The sequence below is a fragment of the Lepidochelys kempii genome, chromosome 10 (assembly GCF_965140285.1).
Source record: "Lepidochelys kempii isolate rLepKem1 chromosome 10, rLepKem1.hap1, whole genome shotgun sequence".
NCBI lineage: Eukaryota > Metazoa > Chordata > Testudines > Cheloniidae > Lepidochelys > Lepidochelys kempii.
The window spans coordinates 16,461,607-16,485,544 of record NC_136389.1 but is presented as its reverse complement, the minus strand read 5'-3'; the positions used below and the strand labels follow the sequence as shown (position 1 = coordinate 16,485,544).

At 40.3% G+C, this 23,938-nt stretch overlaps 2 protein-coding genes across 5 annotated transcripts in view; one reads left to right on the top strand and one right to left on the bottom strand.

The window, feature by feature from the left end:
- POLR3E (RNA polymerase III subunit E) overlaps window positions 1–900 on the top strand; it is a 36,832-nt gene extending 35,932 nt beyond the window's left edge. For both annotated transcript variants that reach the window (XM_073362185.1, XM_073362184.1), the window contains one exon: window positions 56–900. In XM_073362185.1, the coding sequence (XP_073218286.1) occupies window positions 56–112 (57 nt within the window). In that variant the 3' untranslated portion in view covers window positions 113–900. The remainder of the gene's footprint in view (window positions 1–55) is intronic.
- Window positions 397–23,925, bottom strand: CDR2 (cerebellar degeneration related protein 2). Of its 3 annotated transcripts, XM_073362188.2 has the most exons (5): window positions 23,599–23,924; window positions 15,408–15,520; window positions 8,203–8,351; window positions 7,777–7,941; window positions 398–6,315 (listed from the first exon to the last, which is right to left on the bottom strand). In XM_073362188.2, the coding sequence occupies exons 1-5, from the start codon at window positions 23,675–23,677 to the stop codon at window positions 5,445–5,447; spliced, it is 1,377 nt and encodes a 458-aa protein (XP_073218289.1). In that variant the 5' UTR covers window positions 23,678–23,924; the 3' UTR covers window positions 398–5,444. The 3 variants fall into 3 exon arrangements, with proteins under 3 accessions (XP_073218290.1, XP_073218291.1, XP_073218289.1); XM_073362189.2 differs by lacking the exon at window positions 7,777–7,941 and having other exon boundaries at window positions 397–6,315; window positions 23,599–23,925; XM_073362190.2 differs by lacking the exons at window positions 15,408–15,520; window positions 23,599–23,924 and adding an exon at window positions 9,970–10,946 and having other exon boundaries at window positions 397–6,315.
- Window positions 23,926–23,938: the final 13 nt, after the last annotated feature.

The following is a 23,938-nucleotide window of genomic DNA, read 5'->3' as shown; positions in this document are numbered from 1 at the left end:
ATACTCTAACACTAGACTTTTCAGCATTAGTAACTGCTTTTCCCATTCTCCCCAGGACTGCTGTGTAAGCCACGCTGGAATGTGGTACCTTAAAGGGACAGTGCAGTCTTGACAACAGTGGTGAGCTTTTCATTCCGTTATCTCCAGGACAGAAGAGGAAAACTGCAGTGGGCATAGACAGAATAATGCCTTTGCTTCAGGGAGCAAGGGGAGAATCTGACCTACTTGTGGCCACATGGGCACTGCAGAAAGACGGTTAGTGATGTCAACATTCACGCACTTGTTTGCATGGCCGCCTAAACACAAAGAGCATCGAGGAAGAAAATGTGGGACCCTATCTGCAATTTGATGAATTTGGGATTCCTAATGTATTTTGCTTCTCATTATTTCATTCTAATAAAATAAAAACATATACTGACACAGACATGATGGAATATCATGGTCTAATATTTTATTTTGTAATTAATGCCAATAAATGGTAAGTCTCTTGTTTACAAACATCCAACTTTTCTTATATGCCTAGCAGGTCATGATGTAGTCTGTGTGTTAAAGCACTCCCTCTTCCCACTTAAACAAACCTATGAATGCTCATGAAAATTTTGTATGCACCTGGGTTTCAGGGGAAAAATCCCTGTCTAACATTTTACTAATTATACATAGCAAAAACAGTCTCACCAATTGTTTACATGACACAAGTTGTTTTCAAAAGTAATTACATATAAAGCAGATGTAGTGTATTCTACTTGATTTTTTTTTTGCATAACTAGATGCTGGTATAACAAGGTAAGTAATCTTATGCACCATCTGAAAGGTGTCCAACTGTAGTTATCACATTTGGTGATGTAAAATCTATATTTTATGTAACTTTTTCAAATAAAATTTTATCTTGAAGATGGACTATGGCATCAGCCTCTGACCCCCATGTGTTTGTCTATGAACAGATAGAAGCAATGTAATCTTTTATAGACTAGAAAACGTTAACAGAGACTGACCTTTAGCTTATCCCTACCTACCCCTTTCCCCTTCCTCAGCTAAGTACTACATATTGTTACAAATCACTTAGTATTAATTATGGTAGCATCTAGAGCAAGGGTGGGCAAACTTTTTGGCCCGAGGGCCAATTTGGGGTTGCAAAACTGTATGGAGGGCCAGGTAGGGAAGGCTATCCCCCTCCCGCCCCCCTCAGAACCTACCCTGCTCCTCATCCCCTAACCGCTCCCTGGGATCCTATCCATCCCCTGACCACAGAACCTCCACCCCATCCAATCCTCTGGCCCCTACCAAGCTGCTCAGAGCCACATGTCTGGCAGCTGTGCTGCCCAGAGCTAAACACGCTACTGCTCTGCTCAGCAGGAGCGCGCAACCCTGCTGCCCAGAGTGCTGCCAGCCTGGCTGTGGGACAGTAGGGGAGGGGCCGGGAGCTCAAGGGCTGGGCAAGACAGTTCCATAGGTTGGATGTGGCCCATGGACCATAGTTTGCCCAGCTCTGATCTAGAGCCCCCCTCCCCTCCAAGTAAGAGTAGGGGGCCCTGTTAAAACAAAATAAATAGTACTCTGCCACAAGGATTTTATTATCTAAGATTTACGTTTAAGAGCAGGTGTGAGAATTGGAAAGGGGACATGAGAACTAACTAATCTTTTAATCAATGAGTATGGCATATTTTTACCATTTCTTGTGTTTACTCTTCACTCTGCTTGTGCTGAAGTTAAGATTTGAGCATGCAGCTGTAGTTTCAGCTTATCTGGTGAAAACAACTGACTACCTCAGAACCTCACTTATGGTTAAGTGGGTTGTTTGGTTGAAATAAGTAAGTTTGTTCTAGCAATTAGGATTAATTTGGTTAGTTGACTAACTTACTGTATTTACACAGCATCTCCATCTTCCTTTGGACAACATCCTACTGCCCAAGTTTTTGAATAACTAAAACATACTTTCTAGTTTACTCACATGAAGTTTATCTTTCATTATTAGCACAGGAAGATGCTGTTTTATGTCCATCGAGAGCAAACTAGCTTCAAACTGATTATTGCCTCTGAAGTCTCAGGTATTTTTCTGAATGCTTGTAAGGTTTGAGCACAATCAATATAGCTACAATGACAATTCTATCTATTCCTGTAACTGTATCCATAAAGTTTCTAAAATGTAGCAGCATTCATGAAGATTAGTATTTATATATGTTTCACCTTTTCCAACATATTCCCACTTCAGAATTAAGCTGTAACAAAACATATTCAAGCATCAGTTATCCAAAAAACAGTCATCTTTGCCTTCCCCCTCTGTCTTTAACTGAATTTGTACTGTTAGCACCCTGTGTTTTATGACGCTGTATATAATAGGCAAGTATTTGAAAGTTAGATTGTTTTTTAAAAAGGGGAAGTCACTCAAACAAAAAAACTTATCCAGTGACAGCAGATGCTTTGGTGCTGTAGTTCTGTACTGCCGATTAATTTTGTTGTGTATGTCAAGAGGTTGTTATAGCCATGTCTGATAACTGGCTTAGAAAAAGGAGGCAAATATCTGCTGTATACCAAACTCTTCGTTAAACCCTGAGCCATTTAACAATCAATAGCTGGGCAACTATTAGGAGCAATTAGACATGATTGACAAATCAGATTATGTAGTTACTAAGCAGGTACAGTAGAAAATGAGGCTGAAGTGGCAGAAACACTGGTCTGGGCCTTTTCCTTCTCAACCCTTCTCATTCAGTATTAAAATTACTCCTATTACTAGCTCAGCCTGTGCTTCCATCACCCAGTTGTTAAATTTTCAAACAAGCTCCTTTGTGTTTTGCCAATGTTGCCCCTCAGGTGGGAGGAGCTTCCCTGTATATGTCTGCAAAACTTATCCTCCTTCAAAACCCTTCCTTCTGTGATGCCTACAGACAGCATAATGGCTGGCTGCTGATGCCACAACCTATCATACTGACCACTAGTGCCCCATTGTTTCCTTATACTCTGTCTCAAGCTAGTTGTTGTCTGCCTTCGGCTATGTCTACACTACAGCTGGGATCAATGCTGAGATCGATCCACCAGCAGTTGATTTAGCAGGGCTAGTGAAGACCAACCAAATCAACAGCAGATAACTCTCCAGTTGACCCCTGTACTATACCTGATGAGAAGAGTAAGGTAAGTTGACAGGAGTTTCTCCTGTCAACTCTTGCAGTGTAGACTCCGCACTAACTCAACCTAAGGTACGTAGCTGGAGTTGCATAGCATAGGCTATGTCTACACTACTGTGGTAAGTCGACCTAGGTTTTAGGCTATGAACTCTTTGGGCTGGGGCTTTTCTTTGTTCCATTTATACACACCTAGCCCAGTAGAGGCCTGCTCAGAGTAGGGTTCCCATTCTCAGGCACTACAGTAACACAAATGAGTGGTGAACCACTTGTGGCAGCAGGTTCCCTATGCTTCTGGAGTCCCCCAGCCTGAAAGCGGGGAACAAGTTGCCAACATTGCTGCCTGCAGTAGTTGCCCTTGCTACATAATGAGTCACGAAACAGGAACTGCAACAGACAGCCATCCCCAAGGGTACAGGGAAGCAACTTTCTCACCTAGAGGGGATTGTGGAATGGGAGGGAGGAGGAGAAGAAAGGTGAGATTAGTCTACTCCCCTCCCACACACAGACACATCCCTCAAGTCTTTATTTCCCTAATTAGTTTTTTCATCTAAGCAAGGGTGGTATAGGCCAGAAAGTCTGTGAAATCCCTGCTGAGAGGGGGAAGTGAATCTATATAAATGAAGATGCCATCCACAGTGACTTTAAGAACCCCTTCTTTGCATTGGTGGTAGTTTCACACATTTGGACAAAATTAGCAGCACAGACCCACTAACTTCAGCTGCAGGGATTTATTTGCCTTTCAGAAAAGTATGCATAATTTAGAATTTTTTTTTTAAATAGGTGTTTATTTCAGTACACAACTGCTTACAGTGTAAGTGTCCAACCTATAAAACGGAATACTGTCTTACTGAAGGACAAGTATAAAATAACTGGAGCCTAACTTACATTGTAGGAGGCAGACAAGAATTTATAATAGCAGCAGCAACTTAACTACAGCTGTAAAGTTTCTTTTATCATATGCCAACAGTTTATCTAGACAACTCAAGTAGACAGTCAGTGTTTGCTATAGATAAACAACAGTCAACACTTTAAAGAGTTAAGTTGCATTCCTACTCTTGTAAAATTATCAGATCACCTTTTAGTGCTGGTTATCTGGCTTCCATTTCTTCTTGGTTTCTCAGCCTTTACCATGTCCTGCCTTTCCTCCTCCCATTTGAGGCAGTGTTCATTCATATTCTGCATTTTCATTAGTTGAAGTTGGTCTTGCAATCTATTTTATTGGGAAGGAGGGATGGAAAGAGAAGGAAGGAGCAAAGAGGATTTAACGATATCTTGATGCCATCTCTTACACGTTGTATTCTGGTTCTTAAAGAGGTTTGGGGGTGGTTTTTGTTTTGTTTTTACTGCTGATATTAAATAGGTCTACACAAGCTTGAACTAAAATGGTGTAAAGCGATGAACATCTGATAAGCTTCCTTGTCCAGTCTCCTTAAACACTTGGAGTAGGAGGCTTTATAGATTAAAGGAAGCCATTCCTTCATGGCAAAACTACCACAACTTGTAATGTTCCATCTTATCACATGACAAAAATGCACTTTTAGGCATACTAATAAGGAACAGTACATCAGAGACAATATACATAGTTCACAGTATCCTGCCTTAAAACATTGAACTATCTCAAATATTCATACCTTTACACCTAATCCATTTTTAATATAAAGACATTTATGCTAAGGGGAAAGAGTTTACTGCATATGAAAACCTAGTACTGGCTTAAATTAAACCTAATACAGGCTGCTGTGCCAGTTCCCCAATATCTCTGCCAGGGCACATCCGTTTAGACTGATTACTAATTTGAGTCTGAAGCAGAGGTTTCCCACAGGTGGTATTTTAGTAAACAAATAGCCATAAGGCTAAGACTGAACATAACCTTTTTCCTTTGTGAAATAAGGAAAAAATTTACTCCAAATTTCTCAGTGGAAAAAGTATAATACAATCATTTCTCCTTAGGTCTACAGCTTCTGTAGCACACTGGGCATAGTGAGCTAGATTGTCAGTTGCTGCTGTGGAGAGGACAAACTCAGTATGCAAAAATTAAGCCAATTTTTCTACTTTTAAGACTGCCAACAACTACCACTGAACAATAACTTCTGCTGTGTGGTAGGGGTCATTGCGTGCACAGAGAATACAACAGAGAATGATATGGGTTGACCATATCATACATATTTACAGGTAAAGTGAACATACATTCAAGTTGAAGGGAGAGTACACATGACTGCAAGATATGTACAAACACCAGAGGGACCCTTAATGTTTCCCTTCTGGACTAATAGAGAACTTTTCAGTGGGAAAACAGGTCATCAGCATAGTTAATACAAACAAGTGTTAGGGCTGAGAAGAGACACGCTTATATTTTGTTCTATGTTCATCTATTTCTTGCTTTGTTTTTCTGATACAACTAAAAATTTCCTTAAAGAGAGCTTTATATTCAGGTATAGTATTTGTGGGTGAGCCAGTGAGTTCAACATTTCCATACTCTTGATCAGTAGCTGAACGGTCAGACTGGATGTTCCCCACACTAGAGTCTTTGGAACACAGTTTTGATGTTTGTACAGCCTTATGTTTCAAAGAATCTTCATCCATTTGACACTTCTTCAGAAGTTCCTCGTACTTAACCTTCAGAGCATTATACTGAGCATCCACTTCATTAAGCAAGGAGATGCCTCGCTGCTTCACAGCTTCAGCTCTTCTAATACAGGTTTCTTCATGGCCCTTTAGAAGGTCTCCACTTGCAGCACTGCTTAGGAAGGTCTCACTGCTACTTCTTTTTAGGGCCCTTTTATCAAGCTGGGGGACAGTCAAGGATGCATCCTCTGAAGGGCTTTGACTAATTTCCCTTTCTAAAGACTCTTTAAATGAAATAAAGAATGATTCTGGAACCAGATTCTCCATGCTGTTGACAAATGTGTTTTCAGACTGAAACATCTGCCGCATTTCAGCCACTTCCAATTCAAGCTCTTCTGCCCGAGCCTGGTATAAGTCTTTATCAACCAGCCTCTGTTCAAGGTCACAGTTCTCCTTTACCATAAGTTGATATTCCTCTTCCATTGTCACTCTCTTCTCCTTTTCCAGATTAAGTTGGGCTTCTAATACAGTCAATGCCTTTTTTAAGTTCTCATTTTCTTCTTCTATGGGACTCAGCTGACTATCCATTGAAGTAATTTTTTCTGCAAAAATATGATCGTAAACAAAATACCTGCAGAAACAAAAAGTGTCAGAGCTTAGATTTCCTATGACTTTTAGGCTGCCTCTTCTGAATAATACAGAGATTTAATTTAAAACTCCCTGTTGAAGAAAACTGGTTTCCAAACGGAACCAGCTTGGTAATTTAAAGTATCTATTTGTACAAAGTTACAATGCGTCAATAATCAAACAGACTGCTTTTCTACAGGGCTGTAGTAAATTCACTACCCAGTGATACATGGTTCCCAATTCAGGTGGTATGGCAGGTCCTTAATTGCAATACCAAATTGTAGATATAAAACCTACTGTACAAGCAGATGTGTAACCAGCATTCTTGAGACTTTCTAGAGTATTTCTTTGAGGCCACAAAATACAGTTTTCTACAGAACATTCCTAGTATTGGGAGAAGATAGACTTCATGATGATCCAATACGTTTTTCCCCTTTAACTAGTACAAATTCTCGTAATGAAATGGATCTGCAAACTATAAGATATCCATATTCTGTAGTTTAAAAGTCTCAGCATTTCCACTATAAAACCTTAATGCCCAGAATGGTCATAAAACCCACTGTCAGAAATCTGATAAAGTTTCATATAAGCATGTTTTGTAATTCTAATTAAAAAAAACCTCTTTAGTACACACTATAGAAGTGTCAATATTAAAGCTTAAAAATGTAATAGCTTGACATACTTGTTTTAACTTGAACATAATGTAGATTAGCAATTACAATATTTAGCTCCGGATAGCAGATTTTATGAGTGCACATAACTGAAAAGACAGTTTTACTGTGCACCATGGTACATAGAGTATGCTTCTTTATATCAGCTCTTGACTCATGTTATTCTGTTCTTAAGTTACCCATATTAGTAGCCTAGGTTAACTCACTAGAGTTTAGAAGTTAAGAGGTCAAGGCTAAATTTCAGTTTTTATCCCATATCATGCTTAAGTATTGCACTATCTTCAACAGAGAATATATTGCAGTAACTACGTCTAGCAGATCAAGTTTTAAGATTCAATTGCTCCTCGTAATCCTGAACTCTGACTTCTGCTGGTCTAAAATCAGCCCCTTTGAATGTTAAGTTTCTGTGCAATGTTTGCTTTATTGATGTTGCATGATTTGTTCCAAATTAGTCTTATTACATGTCTGACAACTATTCTGCCTGGGGAATAAGGAAGAGAACAGAAGGAAATCCCAAAGGTAGCATTCTAGGGAACTGTCAGAAAAAGTAGCAGAGAATAGGGAAGGCTACAAAGTGTTTACACTAACATTCTCTGTATGATTAAGTGATGAGACAAGCTGGAAAAAGTAGGCTTGTGATGACTGCTTTGGTCTTAAACTCATTTGTCTGGAGTGACACTGACAGATTTTCTAGAAATGCACGTCTGATTTCTCTGCTCTGCTGCAAACAAATGGATGAAAGTTTTTAAATCTGCTTGCACAAGTAAAATGACATAACTGAGTTAGTGTCTTACTTGCGAAGGTCATACAGCTCCTTCAAACACGAGAAGCTGTGCACTGATCGTGGCTGCTCAGATCTCTCATGGTTCATATGGCCTCGTCCAGATTTCTTCAATTCCTCCACTTGTCTCTGAAGGTCATCTATATGGGTTTGCAGACTTTCAATAGTCTCTGTCAGGCTGAAGTTCATGAACATATAAAGCTGTTAAAGCCAGTCATGTTAAGTCAAGGGCATAACCAATAGCATAAACTCAGTCACTATCCACTCAGTTTTGGTGTTTCTTCCTCTGGAAACTGCTCCACAGTTACCAGTGAGAAACAAAACCACATACTCAATCCAAAAGCCCACTGATTAGACAATGGATAACTAATACATTCAGAATAGTATTCCTTTCCACTTCTTCAATATAAAAAGAGTTGTTCCACAAAACTTTAGTTACCTTAATATCTTTTGTTGTGACACTCTACTATCCGCAACTAATTTTTGATTAGCATCTTCCAGTTCTCTTGCTGTAACATCCAGCTGTTCATAGACCTTTGCATGCTGGTCATTCATCTGACGTAAGAGCTCCACTTGCTTTGTAAGGTACTATAAAATAATTTGCAGTTACCATCTTCACACTGCTAAAAATGTTTAATTCTACTTAGTGTAAGTTTTAACTTTAAATTCTTAAATCAGGATTTTCAGTTTGTTTCCCATAAATGTCAAGAATAATACAATGTACATTAGTTTTGATTGCAGACTGTGGAAAGACATTGTACCCTTAAATAGCTCTGGAGTGTTATCCACAAATGAGAGCCCATTAGCACTTGTAAATCTCAGAGTAAAGAACAAGGCACCATGCTACATGTGGTTTCCTTAAAATAGAATAAGGATGATTTAAATTACAACTTCCAGTTTGTAATTATGCAATGTACCAGCTGCAACACTGGGTTTTTACTTTGCATGGGCAAACCCTATCAAATCAGAATAAATTTCTAGTGTATGAAGCTGCCCTAAATTTAAGGAGACTGATTTCAGTTTAGTCTTAAAAATGGAAACTGATATTTGGGTTACTATTTATCAGGAAGTACAAATTAGTACAAACTTAAATTACCCACAAGGGGTATTCTAGTTTATATAATCCCAATCAAAGGTCTGCTTTTTTAATTCTGTATGAAATGTTCTCACTGTAATCCTCTTTATTCAAGAAACTTAGCAGGTTGTTTATTTTGTAGTGATGAAACTGCTTTTAGAAAGCCTAGGATAAAGATTTCCCATGTAAGAGTACTAAACCATCTTAAGTCCCTTGCTATTAGAAACACCTTAGGCTTTCCCTCATCTGAGCATGTCTATATGGATTTTACTACACACAAATACTTCAAAGTTCCAGGTACCCTGCTTACAAATATGCACTAAGTCATTCCTGGACCAGAAATACCACAGACTTGTAGGACTAGAAGGGACCTCAGGAGGTCATTTAGTCTACTCCTCTGCACTCACAGTAGGACCAAGTACTATCTAGACCATCCCTGACAGGTGTTTTCCTAACCTGCTTTTAAAAATCTCCAGTGATAGAGATTCCACAGCCTCCCTAGGCAATTTATTCCAGTGCTAATTACCCAACAGGAAGTTTTTCCTAATGTCCAACCTAAATTGCCCTTACATAAGAATGACCCTACTGGGTCAGACGAAAGGTCCATCTAGCCCAGTATCTTGTCTTCCAACAGTGTTCAGTGCCAGGTGCCCTAGAGGGAATGAGCAGATCAGGTAATCAGCAAGTGATCCATCCCCTGTCACTCATTCCCAGCTTCTGGCAAACAGAGGCTAGGGCCACCATTCCTGGCTAATAGCCATTAATGGACCTATCCTCCATGAATTTAGGTATTTCTTTTTTAAACCCTGCTAGGGTCTTGGACATCACAACATCCTCTGGCAAGGAGCTCCACAGGTTGCGTGTGCATGTTGTGAAGAAATTCTTCCTTTTATTTGTTTTAAACCTGCTGCCTATAAGTTTCATTTGGTGTCCCCCTAGTCCTTGTGTTATGAGTAGTAGTAAACAACACTTCCTTATCTACTTTCCTCTACACCAGTCATGATTTTATAGACTTCAATCATATCTCCCCTTAGCTGTCTCTTTTCCTTGCTGCAATTTAAGCCCATTGCTTCTTGTCCTATCCTCAGAGATTAACAAAAACAATTTTTTCTCCCTCCTCCTTGTAACAACCTTTTATGTACTTGAAAAGCGTGATGCCTCATCTCAGTTGTCTTCTCCAGATTAAAGAAGTCCAATTTTTTTCAGTCTTCCCTCATAGGTCATGTTTTCTAGACCTTTAATCATTTTTGTTGCTCTTCTCCAGACTTCCTCCAATTTGTCCACATCTTTCCTGAAATGTGGCACCCAGAACCGGACCCAATACTCCAGTTAAGGCCTAATCAGAGCAGAGCGGAAGAATTACTTCTTGGGCCTTGCTTACATCACTCTGGCTAATACATGCCAGAATGATGTTTGCTTTTTTTTGGGCAACAGTGCTACATGGACTCATTCAGCTTGTGATCCGCTATGACCCCCAGATCCCTTTCAGCAATACTCCATCCTAGGCAGTCATTTCCCATTTTTTATGTGTGCAACTGATTGTTCCTTCCTAAGTGGAGTATTTTGCATTTGTCCTTAGTGAATTTCATCTTATTTACTCCAGACCATTTCTCCAGATCATTTTGAATTTTATTCCTGTTCTCCAAAGCACTTACCATGGAGGTAGGGTTGTATCATCCACAAACATTGTAAGTGTACTCTCTCTGTCATACTGAATAGAACCAGACCCAGAACTAATGTCTGTGAGACCCCACTTGATAGGTCATTTCAGTTTGACTGTGAACCACTGATAACTACTCTCTGGGACCAGTTTTCCAACCAGTGGGGTGCTCCCACCTTAAAGTAGCTCCATCGAGGTTGTATTTGCCTAATTTGCTTGAGACGGTCATGTGGCACAGTATCAAAAGCCTTACTAAAATCAAGTTATACCCCATCTACTGCTTCCCCTATCTACTAGGCTTGTTACAGTGTCAAAGAAAGCCATTAGGTTGGTTTGACATGGTTTGTTCTCGCCAAATCCATGTTGAATGTTACCTAGAAAATAAGGTGATAAGTGTGTGCAAATTGATTGCTTAGTTATTTGCTTCATTATCTTTAGAAGAAGTTTAAAATCAAGTTCACGTTATTGTGAACTAGTTTGTTGTAAAGAAGTTGAACATAGAATATTTCTTGAAGTATTAGGTTCTAAATTTAACCACATTTTACACAGTTGGATGCTAAATGTTCAAAATCATCCACATCGAAGTTGTCTGAAAGATTTCTAGATTAGGAGCAATTACTCTTGTAAGTGGCCTACTAATTATGTAATCAAAGCTTCTAATATTCTACTTAATCTTTTACAGCATTAGAAGGTTGATGGCTTTACATTTTAGGTAATTTAAGAAGCGATTACAAGTTCATCTAGGGCTATGCACTGCTACAAACAAACTACTAAAAGATCAATCTGATAGCTGTTGGTTAGATCCTTTTGCAACCCACGGGCACGTGACACAGGATTCATACAAGAATAGCATGTGGATTAACCAACAGAATCTCAGTGTGACCCATTTCAGATTAACTTTCCCTGTCTGCTAGTCTCAAAGACATTGGAAACGTTCATGGTTTCTTCAACAGTGAAAGGTGACTGAGCATAAAACATGAAGATTAGAGTTCTGAATTTAGGTGCTTTAATGCATAATAAAGAACCCACTGAACAGCAGCCTATGCTGACAGACTATACTTTAGGTGTAATGGAACAAGAGCAACATGTGGGAGAAAGTAGATTCCTCCCTTTCTCAAGAAACTACACTTCATCTCACCTTGCATGCCTGATGTCATGGTAACTTGAAAATATGCAGGAAATGAGAGCAGAAACCCCAAATGCAAACAAAGTTTGTAGTGCCTTTCCCGATATTTCAGAAATTCACACTAGCATCTACATCGATTGCAAGGGAAATAGGAAAACTTAATATGTAGCTGCAAGTGATAAACTGCCAAGCAGGTTTACACTCCACTAGATCTTTATGAAAAGGAGAGCTGTAATGCCCCACATTTGGATTTACAAGAGATGCCAAGATTAGTCTCTGTTAGTTTTTCTGGCAGTGGTTTTAATCTGCCATTGCAGCGTTTATTACATCCATCATGATTAGTTACTAGCACGTATGTCAGTGCAAAGGTCAGATATAATGATCAGAGACTAAATACCTAATGATGCCAAGTGTTTAAAACTTTAGTTTTAACCTTCAAAGTAAGGATTATGAACTGTTCTACATGTTTCAATTCCCTTAGCCCTTCCTATGCAGCGAAGACAAGAACATAAGAATGGCCATAGTGGGTCAGACCAAAGGTCCATCCAGCCCAGTATCTTGTCTACCGACACTGGCCAATGCCAGGTGCCCCAGAGGGAGTGAACCTAACAGGTAATGATCAAGTGATCTCTCTCCTGCCATCCATCTCCACTCTCTGGCAAACAGAGGCTAGGGACACCATTCCTTTCCCATCCTGGCTAATAGCCATTAATGGACTTAACCTCCGTGAATTTATCCAGTTCTCTTTTAAACCCTGTTATAGTCCTAGCCTTCACAACCTCTTCAGGCAAGGAGTTCCACAAGTTGACTGTGCGCTGAGTGAAGAAGGCAGTTGTCTTTTGAAATGAAACATACACAAATTGTATTATGCGCAACACTAACTGACTGTAATAAAGATCAGGTTAAATTAGTATTTTTTTTAAAATAAACTCTCAGGAAATCTACACGAATAAAGCAGACGCAACAAGTCTCTTTAGATAGCTACTCTCAAGTAACGTGGGTAGGACAGATTCTTTCAGTTTTATTCATTTGGCAACCTTATAGCATTTCCTTGCCATCTCTTCATAAAATGAGTACATTACAAGGTGATGGACATAAGAACGGCCATATACAGGGTCAGACCAATGGTCTACCAGTATCCAGTCTCTGGTAGTGTCCAGTGCCATATGCTTCAGAGGAAATGAACGCAACGGGGCAATTTCAAGTGATCCATCCCCCATCATCTAGTCCCAGCTTCTGGCAGTTGGAGGTTTAGGGACACCTGGAGCATGGGATTGCATCCCTGACCATCTGGGCTAGTAGCCATTGACCGATAATCTCATGGAGGATAGGTCTAATTCTTTTTTGAACCCAGTTATGCTTGTTGCCACAAGTCAATTGTGTGTTCTGTGAAGAAGTACTCCATTTTTTTTTTGTTTTTAAACCTGCTGCCTATTAATTTCATTGGGTGATCCCCTAGTTCAGAGGTTCTCAAATTGCAGGGGCATGGAATGTATTCAGGAGGGAGTTGAGAATCTTTTGGCAGGGAAAAAAAACCTTACTTCACACATTTTACCCACAGCAATGAGTAACTGGTAAAGCTGATTCCTCCAGACATATCAGATAGCACTGTGCATTTGACTCTAGATGGCACTGTGCATTTTGACAGATCTGTTAAGCTTGCTTAGCATTATACAAAGTCATTGCCATCTGCATGTTAATCTGTTTGCTATGATGCAATGTGCATGTTTATAAGCGTGGACCACAATCACTGTTTTGCTTTTGCTCTTATTACAATGGATCGTTGGCTCATTCATGCAGCAGAAAAAAAAAAACCATGAAAAACAAAGAAGCAAACAATGATTCAAGTGAAGCACCGCTGCTGCGTATATGGCTATATGTACTTGTGTGGCTGAGAGGTAGAGGGGGAGAAGAGGGTATAAACTACTACAGACAAAAAGAAGGGGGGCATGATCAAATAAGTTTGAGAATCACTGCCCTAGTTCTTGTGTTATGTGAAGGGGTAAACACCACAACACTTTCTCTGCATCATTCATGATTGTATCGACTTCTATCATATCCCTCCTTAGTCATCTCTTTTCTAAAATGACTAGTTCCAGTCTTTTTAATCTCTCCTCATATGGAAGCTGTTCCACGCTGATGTACATTAAGATGCAGGGAAGGGCAATGAAAATGGTGGGGGGATGGGAGACCTACAGTTTCTGTAGTTGCTCTAAGAGTTTACATACTTCAGACCCTAAGGATCAATCTTATTTGTGAACTATTTAGACTCATGGGACTCGGGAGACATTTCAAGGTCTCTGAATAAACAAATGCAGATAGGTTGGGTTTGTTGGGTTGGTGGCTTTAACTCCAGCATTGTTTTGCTTTATTGTTGTCCTTTATATTACAGAATGAGCTGGATATAGAGACTAGATCTACCATGATTTAATAGGGGGGAAAAAAGTCAAGTAAGCTGTGGGAGGTATATCAGTGATCAGCAATACAAAGGTATCCTTAGAAGAGGGCACTTTTTGTCTATACTGTGCACCAGTTAGCTGTTTTTTTAAAAAAAGAAAATTCATACAAGGGAAACCTGCAAGCATCCTAGAATTTAAAATGCCATGGCATTATTTGCTTGCATATGCAACCTAATACAAATGTTGGATTAAAGCTGTAGTGACTGCCATTATTGTACTGAAAGATCATTTCAACATTCTCTAAATTGCAAGCAGATATATACACTTTACTTTAAATTGATTACTGCTTTAATACTACTTGCATCATATGGGCTATTCAGTTATGTAAATTCTTCTTAAGTACCAGTCACAGTTCATTTCATTAATTGAAAAGTTTAAAGTGTCTATCAATGGATGATTGAAATGTTGAAAACTCTGTAAATAGAATAAGTTCTTTGCAATTGACTTTAACACTTGTTGATCAGACTAAAATATCAAATATAGAGCATGCAAAAATATCACTGCTCTCTATAGTGTAATTACAGGACGCCTTGTGTGTACGGCAGGGGTCTCCAAACTCTTTGAATCGCACACCCCCAGGGCCAGCAAAAAAAAAGGGGAAGCAAACAAACAAACAAACAAACAAACAAACAAACAAACAAACAAACAAACAAACAAACAAACAAACAAACAAACAAACAAACAAACTGCTGCCAGCGTGCCGCCAAAGAATCAAAGGTCCAGGAGCACTCCTTCGGCAGCATTCCTCCTGTTGCGCACCCCCACAGATGGTCTTGCACATCCCCACGCATGGTCTTGCGCACCCCACTTTGGGGACCACTGATGTACGGCTTGATGCCATTTGTTAAACTTACAATTTTTGTGTGTGTGAAGATATTTGTGGAAACAGCTAGTCATACTATTTCAAATGCAGGCTTTTCAAAAACCTACAGAGATTTCTTCTACATGTATTTTCTGGATTTGTTAAGAAAAGTAATCCACCCACATCATGTATTTAGATAGAGAAACCCTTGTTTTAAACAGTATCTATTTCTGAAACAGCTAGTTTATACAAACACTTGTCATTATAGTTATAGAAGTTAAATTTAGTGAAGATCCAAAGATTCTACTGAGAGGAAACTATGAGTCTATGCATGTTATCAAGCTTTAGAAATTCTAGAATCAAACTAAAATTAACTGCAAGAGGCATTCAGAGTGTCTTCTTGGAAGATGAAGTTTTGAAGGAGTCAAAATCAAATTTCATGGTATCCAAATGATTTCAATGTCCACACTACAAGGTTATCAAACTCTGCAATAGAACTCACCCATACTCCTTAAAATTTACCTCTATTTCTTGTAGTTGCTCTTGATTGGTTGCATACATTTGCTGCAAAGATTCCTCCAGTTCTGTGTTACGATCCAATAATGTCTTCCCAAGTTCAGCAGCAAGATGTAGATCTAAATAAATAAAATTTACAGGCAGGTTATTTATTTAAGACCCAATTTGTGCAATCTGACCATTACTATGTTATTTCAATTAAATTCTCAGGGTTATAACTGTGTCCAAGTACAAGCTTTTATGCTCCAATACACATTCTTTGGGACTGAGGCTAATTCTCCATTTTCCATTCACTCCATCATCATTTTTAGTCTCCTTTCCACCGCATTAGTTTTACTTTCCTCACCTGATTGCTCTTTGCCTTCTGTAGTTCCTCATCTACATCTAACTATTCACTTTGTCCCTACGCAGAGGAGGATGAATGGGAATGATACTCCCTAACATGGTAGGCAGAGAGCAGCATAAACACGAGGCCCAGTAGTGCACCACCAAGTGGCTCTTACCCTAGATCCGTCAATTAGCTATAACTGCTAACCCCACACTAATAAGTTAGTTGGGGTTTTGAGAGGGGAGCAAAAAGTAAAAAGGTCTGTTAAGTACTGGTTAGGCCAGGCTGGAACAATATTTGATGTCCTCTTACTCCTCCAACTACCCCAAAAGGCAACTCAGCCCTTGCAGCACCATTAGACAATCAGCTGAAGATTTTCAAACACTTTTTCTGATGAAATAGGAAGTTAGATAATGTGCTTAGATATGTATTGTGTGTCTCTTGACTTATAAACAGCACCAGACAATGGTTAATTTCCTTTTCTCAAAAAGATTCTAAACGCTATTTGTTCTCTTAAAGATATTTGAAACTCAACCTAATCCTCCTCAGCAACCTCCAGAGTTCCTATGAATATAGCTGGTTGTTTCTTGTTGTTTTTTAAAAAGAATAAGGAATCCACACATATACAGGGACTACAGGTAAATTTGGATGCTCTCCTTTAACTATAGCATGGATTAGTAAATTCCAAGCTTATGAAAGAATGATATGCAATACGTAGCACATTATTAGTCCTTATGTTGCATGCATCTCACACTTTGTGTGACAACGGAGATCAATAATCTAGGTTACTGCTAGAGTATTAACTCCCCTAAACATGGTACTATATTTCATATAAAGAGAAATGCAGAATCCAATAGTTATGTTGCAATTCCTTATACAAAGTTTGTAATTTTCCACCTCTTCCACATCACTTGGACCATGACCAGATTGCCATATACATGCAAGCTGGCAATACAATCTAGTTAATTTTTAGATATACGGAACTATCATCATAAATGGTACAGTGCCAGAATACAAGGAAAGACAAGCGAAGGAGAATTTAGAATTCTTTCTGCCAGGATTTAAAAGGATGTATAATATATATGAGCAGTACAGATAATCGGCTGGAATATGAACTCCAATATTTCTTTAGGTTGGAAGTTCAAATGCCCTTGTTTTTATCTTGTTTCATTTTAGTTTGATAGCTTATCTCTATCTAGTTGATGTAATAGAGTAGAACCCTGTTAAAAATTGATTTGGGCAGCCTTCGCTTAGACAGTGTATTCAAATTATCACTACATCCTGATGCATAAGCCAAAGAACTTCCCAAACAGATATGCACAGAAACTTGAAATCTTTCAACAGGGTGTTCTGAGAGGTATTGAAGTGCTTTAGCAGATCAAATAATCCATGAATTATATATTCTTTACTTGTACAAGTTGTTCTCAAAGGTTTCCTACTTTGAGGATAGCAAAGAAAAAAAATTCCTTGCAATCTGATTCTTAAAACAAAGGCCACTGATCAATGAGAAAGAAGGGCAAGATCTGCACCAGTAAAAGTAAGTAAATGTAAACCCCACACCCAATGACTACTAACAGCAGTAAATCATAGGCCACATCCACAGTAGGAGGGAAAAAAAATGTATTAAATACACACTAACATGCCCATGTTTAGAAGTTTAATACATGCTAATCATCCAAGTTAAACTTTTTTTCTACTGTAGACAAGGGCTCAAGACTCCACTGTACTATAGTAGTTGTTAGTCCCATATCTTGCAAGTTAACTGCTAGTTGTAGAAAAACAGTGCCAGAGGACATGACATCAAAACATTGTACTGGGATTCTGATACTCCAGCAAGTTTATGTAAATTGTATACATCAAAATACACGGTATAACTTAATTGAATAGTGGGGAAATAAACACTGCATTAATTGATGTACATAAGAAAACAGAAATAAAGTTGTTCTCTGGTGATATACTGCTAAATAGTTCAGCGATTAAAGGTTAGTATGTCATTCTATAGTGACATCAATGCAATCTTCTTGCATCACACTCCTTATGTCATTTTAGAATACAGCTAATCTCCTCAAACTAAAAGGCTCATTACCCAGCAAACAGAAGTCTCTCTTACCGCATCCAAAGGTTATATAAGCCAATATTACGTTAATTTTGTTTATGAATACAAAGTGCTAGAATGCACAAAATACATGTGTCATGTAGTGGGTATATCCCTGCACTTTTTATAAAATGGTCATAATAAAGGGAGAACTTTTGTCTCTTCTAACCTTGTAGGGGTTGAAAGAATAATTCTGATCATGGGTCCATTTGTTAAGAAGTGCAAACCCAGCTACAGCTTCATTTTCTGGGCTCTCTACAAATTTCCCAATCCTTACCAACTTTATTTAAGACATTTTGGTTGATGTTTCCTTGCAACCTACAGAGGCAGAAAGTGTAAACTTTCATTTTGATTAACCAGAGGCAAAGATAAAGTTTAAACTGGCAGTCAGAAGTAGCCCCTTTTATTTTTCCACATGTCTCTCTTCAGGGTAATTCCTGCAGTCTAACTTCAGTGAGTCTATAATCCTCCATATAATAGTATAGAAATATAATCCTATTTTACAAATTCTAAACCAGAGGTGGACAAACAACGGCCTGTGGGACCATCCTGCCCGGCCTCTGAGCTCCCGGCTGGGGAGGCTAGCCCCCAGCCCCTCCCCTGCTGTCCCCCCTCGCCTGCAGCCTCAGCGCAACACCAGCGCTCTGGCCCGCCGCTCCTGCCAGGCAGTGCAGCAGTGTGGCTGCGAGCACCTGCCACTCTGAGCAGTGTGGTAGGGGGGTGGGGGATTGGATAAGGGGCAGGGGGTTCCAGGGGGCGGTTAGACAGGGTGGAGGTTCGGGGGGGCAGTCAGGGGCCGGGGAGCAGGGGGCTTGGATAGGGGGTGGGGTCCCAGGGGCCGGGGGTGCGGATAGGGGGTGGGGCAGTCAGGGGACAGTGAGCAGGGGGGTTGGATAGGGAGTGGGATCCTGGGGGGCGGTTAGGGGCAAGGGACAAAGAGCAGGGGGGTTGGATGGGTCAGTGGTTCTGAGGGGGGTGGGAAGTGGGAGGGGGGGCAGAATCCAGGCTGTTTGGGAAGGCACAGCCTTCCCTACTTGGCCCTCCATAAAGTTTCACAACCCACTTGTGGCCCTCGGGCCAAAAAGTTTGCCCACCCCTATTCTAAACCAAAACACACTAGCCTTGGGTATCCAGCAGCCATGTAATCATTAAAGCCATTCAACAATTTGTAGCAACTTTTTCTGTTACCTCAAATAATGCAGTGTTCCAGCTTTTACTTTGTCATTACATAAGGCTCTATACTTTAAATAAGACACAGAATAAGATTCTGTTAAACAAAGAATGTGTATAACCCTTAGAATTACTCAGAACACCCAAAGGTAAACATTTTGTCCCAGATCCTCAAAGGTATTTAGCGCCTAACTTTCATTAATTTCAGTGGCAGTTAGGAGCCTAAATATCTTTGTGGATCTGGATCTATCTCCTGGATTTGTTTCAGAGTAGCAGCCGTGTTACTCTGTATTCGCAAAAAGAAAAGGAGTACTTGTGGCACCTTAGAGCTCTAAGTACTTGTGGCTCTAAGCATACTTTACAAAAAAAAGTATCTAGAAGTGCAGTTAGAAGAAATTAAACTATGCATATAAACATGAAGTTACATATGCATGTATGTCAGTACATATTTTTAGTATTTACTGAGCACTTCAAACATATAAAGTGATATCCAAGTATTCCTGTCTATATGGAACACCTAAGTACATGCCGCAGATTTAACCGTACATGCTGCAGATTTAAACATACAGTACTCTGTTAGCTTGACACAAGATTCGCAGAAGCATTGATATTTTCTTGTAGGAAATATTCACCATTCTTCGCAGAGAATCTGTTGGCTTTCTTATGATAGGCAGGAAAACAGGTGGAAAAGCCCAAGAAAACGTGTTAAAAAAACAAACCCATTGTTTAAATACAGACAAAGAAGTGAGAGATTTTGGTTTGTTCTAAAACTCCAGTGTATTTTTAAGCACTGCAGAAAGGATCTACTTTCTAATGAAACAATTTTCAGCAATGTTGAGCACCCATAAACCCCAGTGAAATAAATGGGAGCTACCAGTGTATAACATCTTTGGGGGAAAAAAAATAATCAGTGCCATTAGCACAAGGGATAAAGAGCATTAGCTTTTTTAATTTACTCAACTGATCCTGCAAACTAAGTATGCTGACGTCCAGGGGAGTTTGGCCAGTAAAAGGACTACTCAGCCAAGTAACAGGTTTCAGAGTAGCAGTCGTGTTAGTCTGTATCTGCAAAAAGAACAGGAGTACTTGTGGCACCTTGGAAGCTGACAAATTTATTACAGTTCATTAAGCGTGTGCAAGGTGTGTCTGACATAATCAAGAAAAATAAATTATCAGCTATAGGACTTAGATGTCCAGGTGAATAAGGAAACAAAGAAATGTAAATTCTGTCTTTAAAGGGTTCAGTACAATATAGCTGCTGTTCCTCTGCACTCAATTTCTTAGCTGTGATCTCAGGTACTGTAAATTTATGCCAATGTGTTAATGAAATCCCAACAGATGTGTGGGGAAGGTCACTTTTCACTATGAGGCTAAAGTTATTGTGAGCCACAGTCATCCGTTCTTACTTAAATAATGCAAATTAAAGTCAGTCACTTTATGGGTTACTCGTCTCTAGGTAAAATAATGCGAGTAAGATTTTGGCAGTGCTATCTCTGCTGCTCATCGTGTTTAATTATATCTGGAATTTTCACACTAAAGTGAGACTTAGAAGCTGTTCTTACTATTGCATTAAACATTTCTCACTTAATTACACTTGAGTACAAACCATGCTGACACTGTTACTATAATTGGGGCAAAGTCAAGATTTCCCCCTCCCCTCAATGTTTTAATACTCTACATAAGAGGATTCGAGAACTTTGTACAGCAAAATGATACTTTCAACAACAGAAGAGACTACTAAGCAGTCCAGGTTTAGCACCAGATCCTTGCTTTTAAGCAAGCTTTACAATGGTCACTATGGAATGTATATTGTACCCTTCATTCCAGATTGTAATCTACTCAATCCTTTGCTAGTTTTCGAAAAACAGCATTATGATCACTTTCCTTATATGAGACAAGCCTTTTCAGAAGGTCAATACACTGCAACAAAATGCAGTCCTACGAAAGTAGGGAATTGCTCCTCCCCATTCTTGAATATTTCAAACATGAAAATTCTCTTCAAGCAACATTATGCTTTAACAAGAAGTCTGACTGGATATTAAATTCTCAATTTTTAAAGGTGGAAGTTTCTGGAGTGTATTGTTCATAACACAATCAAAGTTTTGGTCTGAACTTTGACCTACTTTGAATTTTCAAATCCTAAGAGTTAAAAAGTAACTACTCAACTGCTAAGGGAGTTAGGGGTTTTAGTTAATTTTAAGGGATCCTCAAAAACATCCTGATCTCTCTTGGCAGCGCCATCCAATATTATAGAGTGGTGCTTATTTTACCATTATCTTTTTTTGGCACAGCTAACAATCACTTATACTTAGGGCATTTTATAATGAGAGAATCTGTATATAAGTCTATTTGATATATGAGAATCCCTTAACCATCACTTAAATGCGCTAACTTGTGAGGTGGAACTTAGAAGCACAGCACAAAACAAGAGTTTGATACAAGGAATAATAATAATAATAAAAAAAAGAGATTCAACTAGATTCAGATCAGACCAAAGGAACACCATTATAAGGCAGAAGCGAATCACAGTACACTTCATGAGGCAGCTTAGGTGATTCACACAGCCATGTTTACCTTTGAATAGTGACAGCTTTACAATGGATTGGAAAAAAGGTCTAAATCATTAGAGAATAATTTTAGATGGTTCACCAGTTTTTCTAGGCAACAGCAAACTATTTATGGTTATGTGATCATGTAAAGTAACAATCCAAGAAAACTATTGTTTTTGAGTATGAAGCACTCAAAAATAGCTATTCAACAGTTAGCAAAGTCAGTAAAAACATACAAAATTCCAGACTTATTCTGACCTTAGAGAGATGGAATTTTTATAGTTAGCTGCATGACTTTAGTATGAAAACAGTGATTTTTCCCCCCTACTTTTATTCTTTATAGTGCAATAGAATCTATCAGCCCCAGGCATGGATCAGGACCCCACCGTGCTCGGCACTGTACAAACAGAACAAAAGGACTGCCTCTACCCCAAAGAGTTTATATGAGGAAGAGCTTAGAGAAATCAAGTTTTAATTAAATCTAGTTTTGAGTATGCCACTTTTCTCAATCTTCCAGTTCTGAGCTGGTCGTTTAAGAATGTACATAGGGTTTTAAAAAATAAGTCTAAATACCAATTTTAAACATTGTTAAATCCAAAGAAAATTATTCTACATTCATTCCAATTAATGCCTACAAGAAGTTAAGAAAACTGATAATGCTATACATTCAGTCCACTACTGTACCTCAGTGCCTATTTACCAGCTTTATAAAATACGGAGAGAACTACTGATGAAAAAGCACTATAAGAGCCACATATATATTATTAAGATAAGCAAATTTCTATTGGAATTATTCAATGAACGTTCACAGTAAGTTGTAAACAGGACATGTGTAAAGAGGAGCTGAGAGCAGTAACTGACCACCTACACATAATAAAGATGTTCCAGTATTTACAATGTGACAGGTTTCAGAGGTGTAGCCCTGTTAGTCTGTATCAGCAAAAACAAGGAGTCCTTGTGGCACTTTAGAGACTAACAAATTTATTTGGGCATAAGCTTTCTGATGGAGTGGGTTATACCTCAGGAAAGCTTATGCCCAAATAAATGTTGTTAGTCTCCAAGGTACCGCAAGGACTTCTCCTAGTATTTACAATGTAATCAATTGCAAGGCCTTTAATTACAGGTAGGCAGGAGGCGGAGACAGGGTGTGGAAACCCCTAAGTATTATTTACAACTACTCTATTTTAAGCAAGCACTACAGCTAAAGCAAAAACACTCTCTTGACCGAGCTGCTTTATGTATTAGGTACAGCTTTTCAGAGAGTGGCACACAGTCTAACCCCTAAAAAGCGAACGAAGTTAAGGGAAGAACCAGTCCTTAAGCCAGGCGCACAAGCCACCCTTTAAATGCAGGGTTTGTTTTGCAGAAATCCGTATTCCTACCCAGTCACACACGGCCCAGAAGCCATGACTGCGAAGGTGGCACGATACCATTGCGCCCTATGGTACTTTGCTATTCCTGGTTAGCCTCCTGTTAACCCCCCCGGACCCCTAAGGCGCTGCCCGATGGCAAACGCCCTGCAGCTTCAATTGTTAGAGAAGAGCCCTCTCCCTCCTCCTGTGCGCCCCCAGCCTGGAGCGGTCTCCCATTTCCTCCCTCTCGAAGAGAGCCCCCTCCCCTTCTCCCAGCCCCAGCCTCTCGGGGCGAACTGTACCCTTCCGTCCTCTGCCCCCCGCCCGCCCTTTTCCTCCCCTCCCGCGGCGCGGTCCCCTCAGCCGCCCGCGCGCTCACACCCCTCCTCCGCGCTTTCTGTCCCATCCCTCCCCCGGTCCCCGTTCCCTTCTGCCCTCCTCTCCCCCCACATCATTCCCCGTCTCCGACTCGCCTGCCCCACCTCCTAGAGAGCCCCCCGCGGGACCTACCTGCCCCCACCCCCGCTCTCATAGGGACCCCCCCCCGAGACTTATCTGTCTCCCCCGCGCCAACCCCTGAAGCATCCGCCGCCGGAGAAGGCTCCTTCAGCGCCTTGGTCAGCGGGAGCCGGTGCCCTGCGCCCGGAGGGGCGAGCCCCGTCCGACGGGTATCCTCCACGCGGAGCCCGGCCGGGCTGCTCACCTTGCTGCAGGTCCTGCTGATCGTACCAGGGCTCATCGTCGCGGATCTCGAACTCCTCCACCAAGCTGTCGGCCAGCATCGCGGCCCCGGCTGCGGCTGCACGGGCGGGCGGGCGAGGCAGTGGCGCCGGCGTAGCGGCAGCCCGAAGGCTCCTCGCGCTCACAGCTAACCGAACCGCGGCGCAGGGCGAGGCGGGGATCGCTCAGCTCCTTTAAAGCCGCGGCCGGACTTTGCCGAGCGCTTCCGGATTTTGCCGAGTCCCCCCTCTCCAAGCCGGGCCCGACACCGCAGCCGCCAGCAACGTGGCATCGGCAACCGCCTTCTTACTAACCAGGGGAAC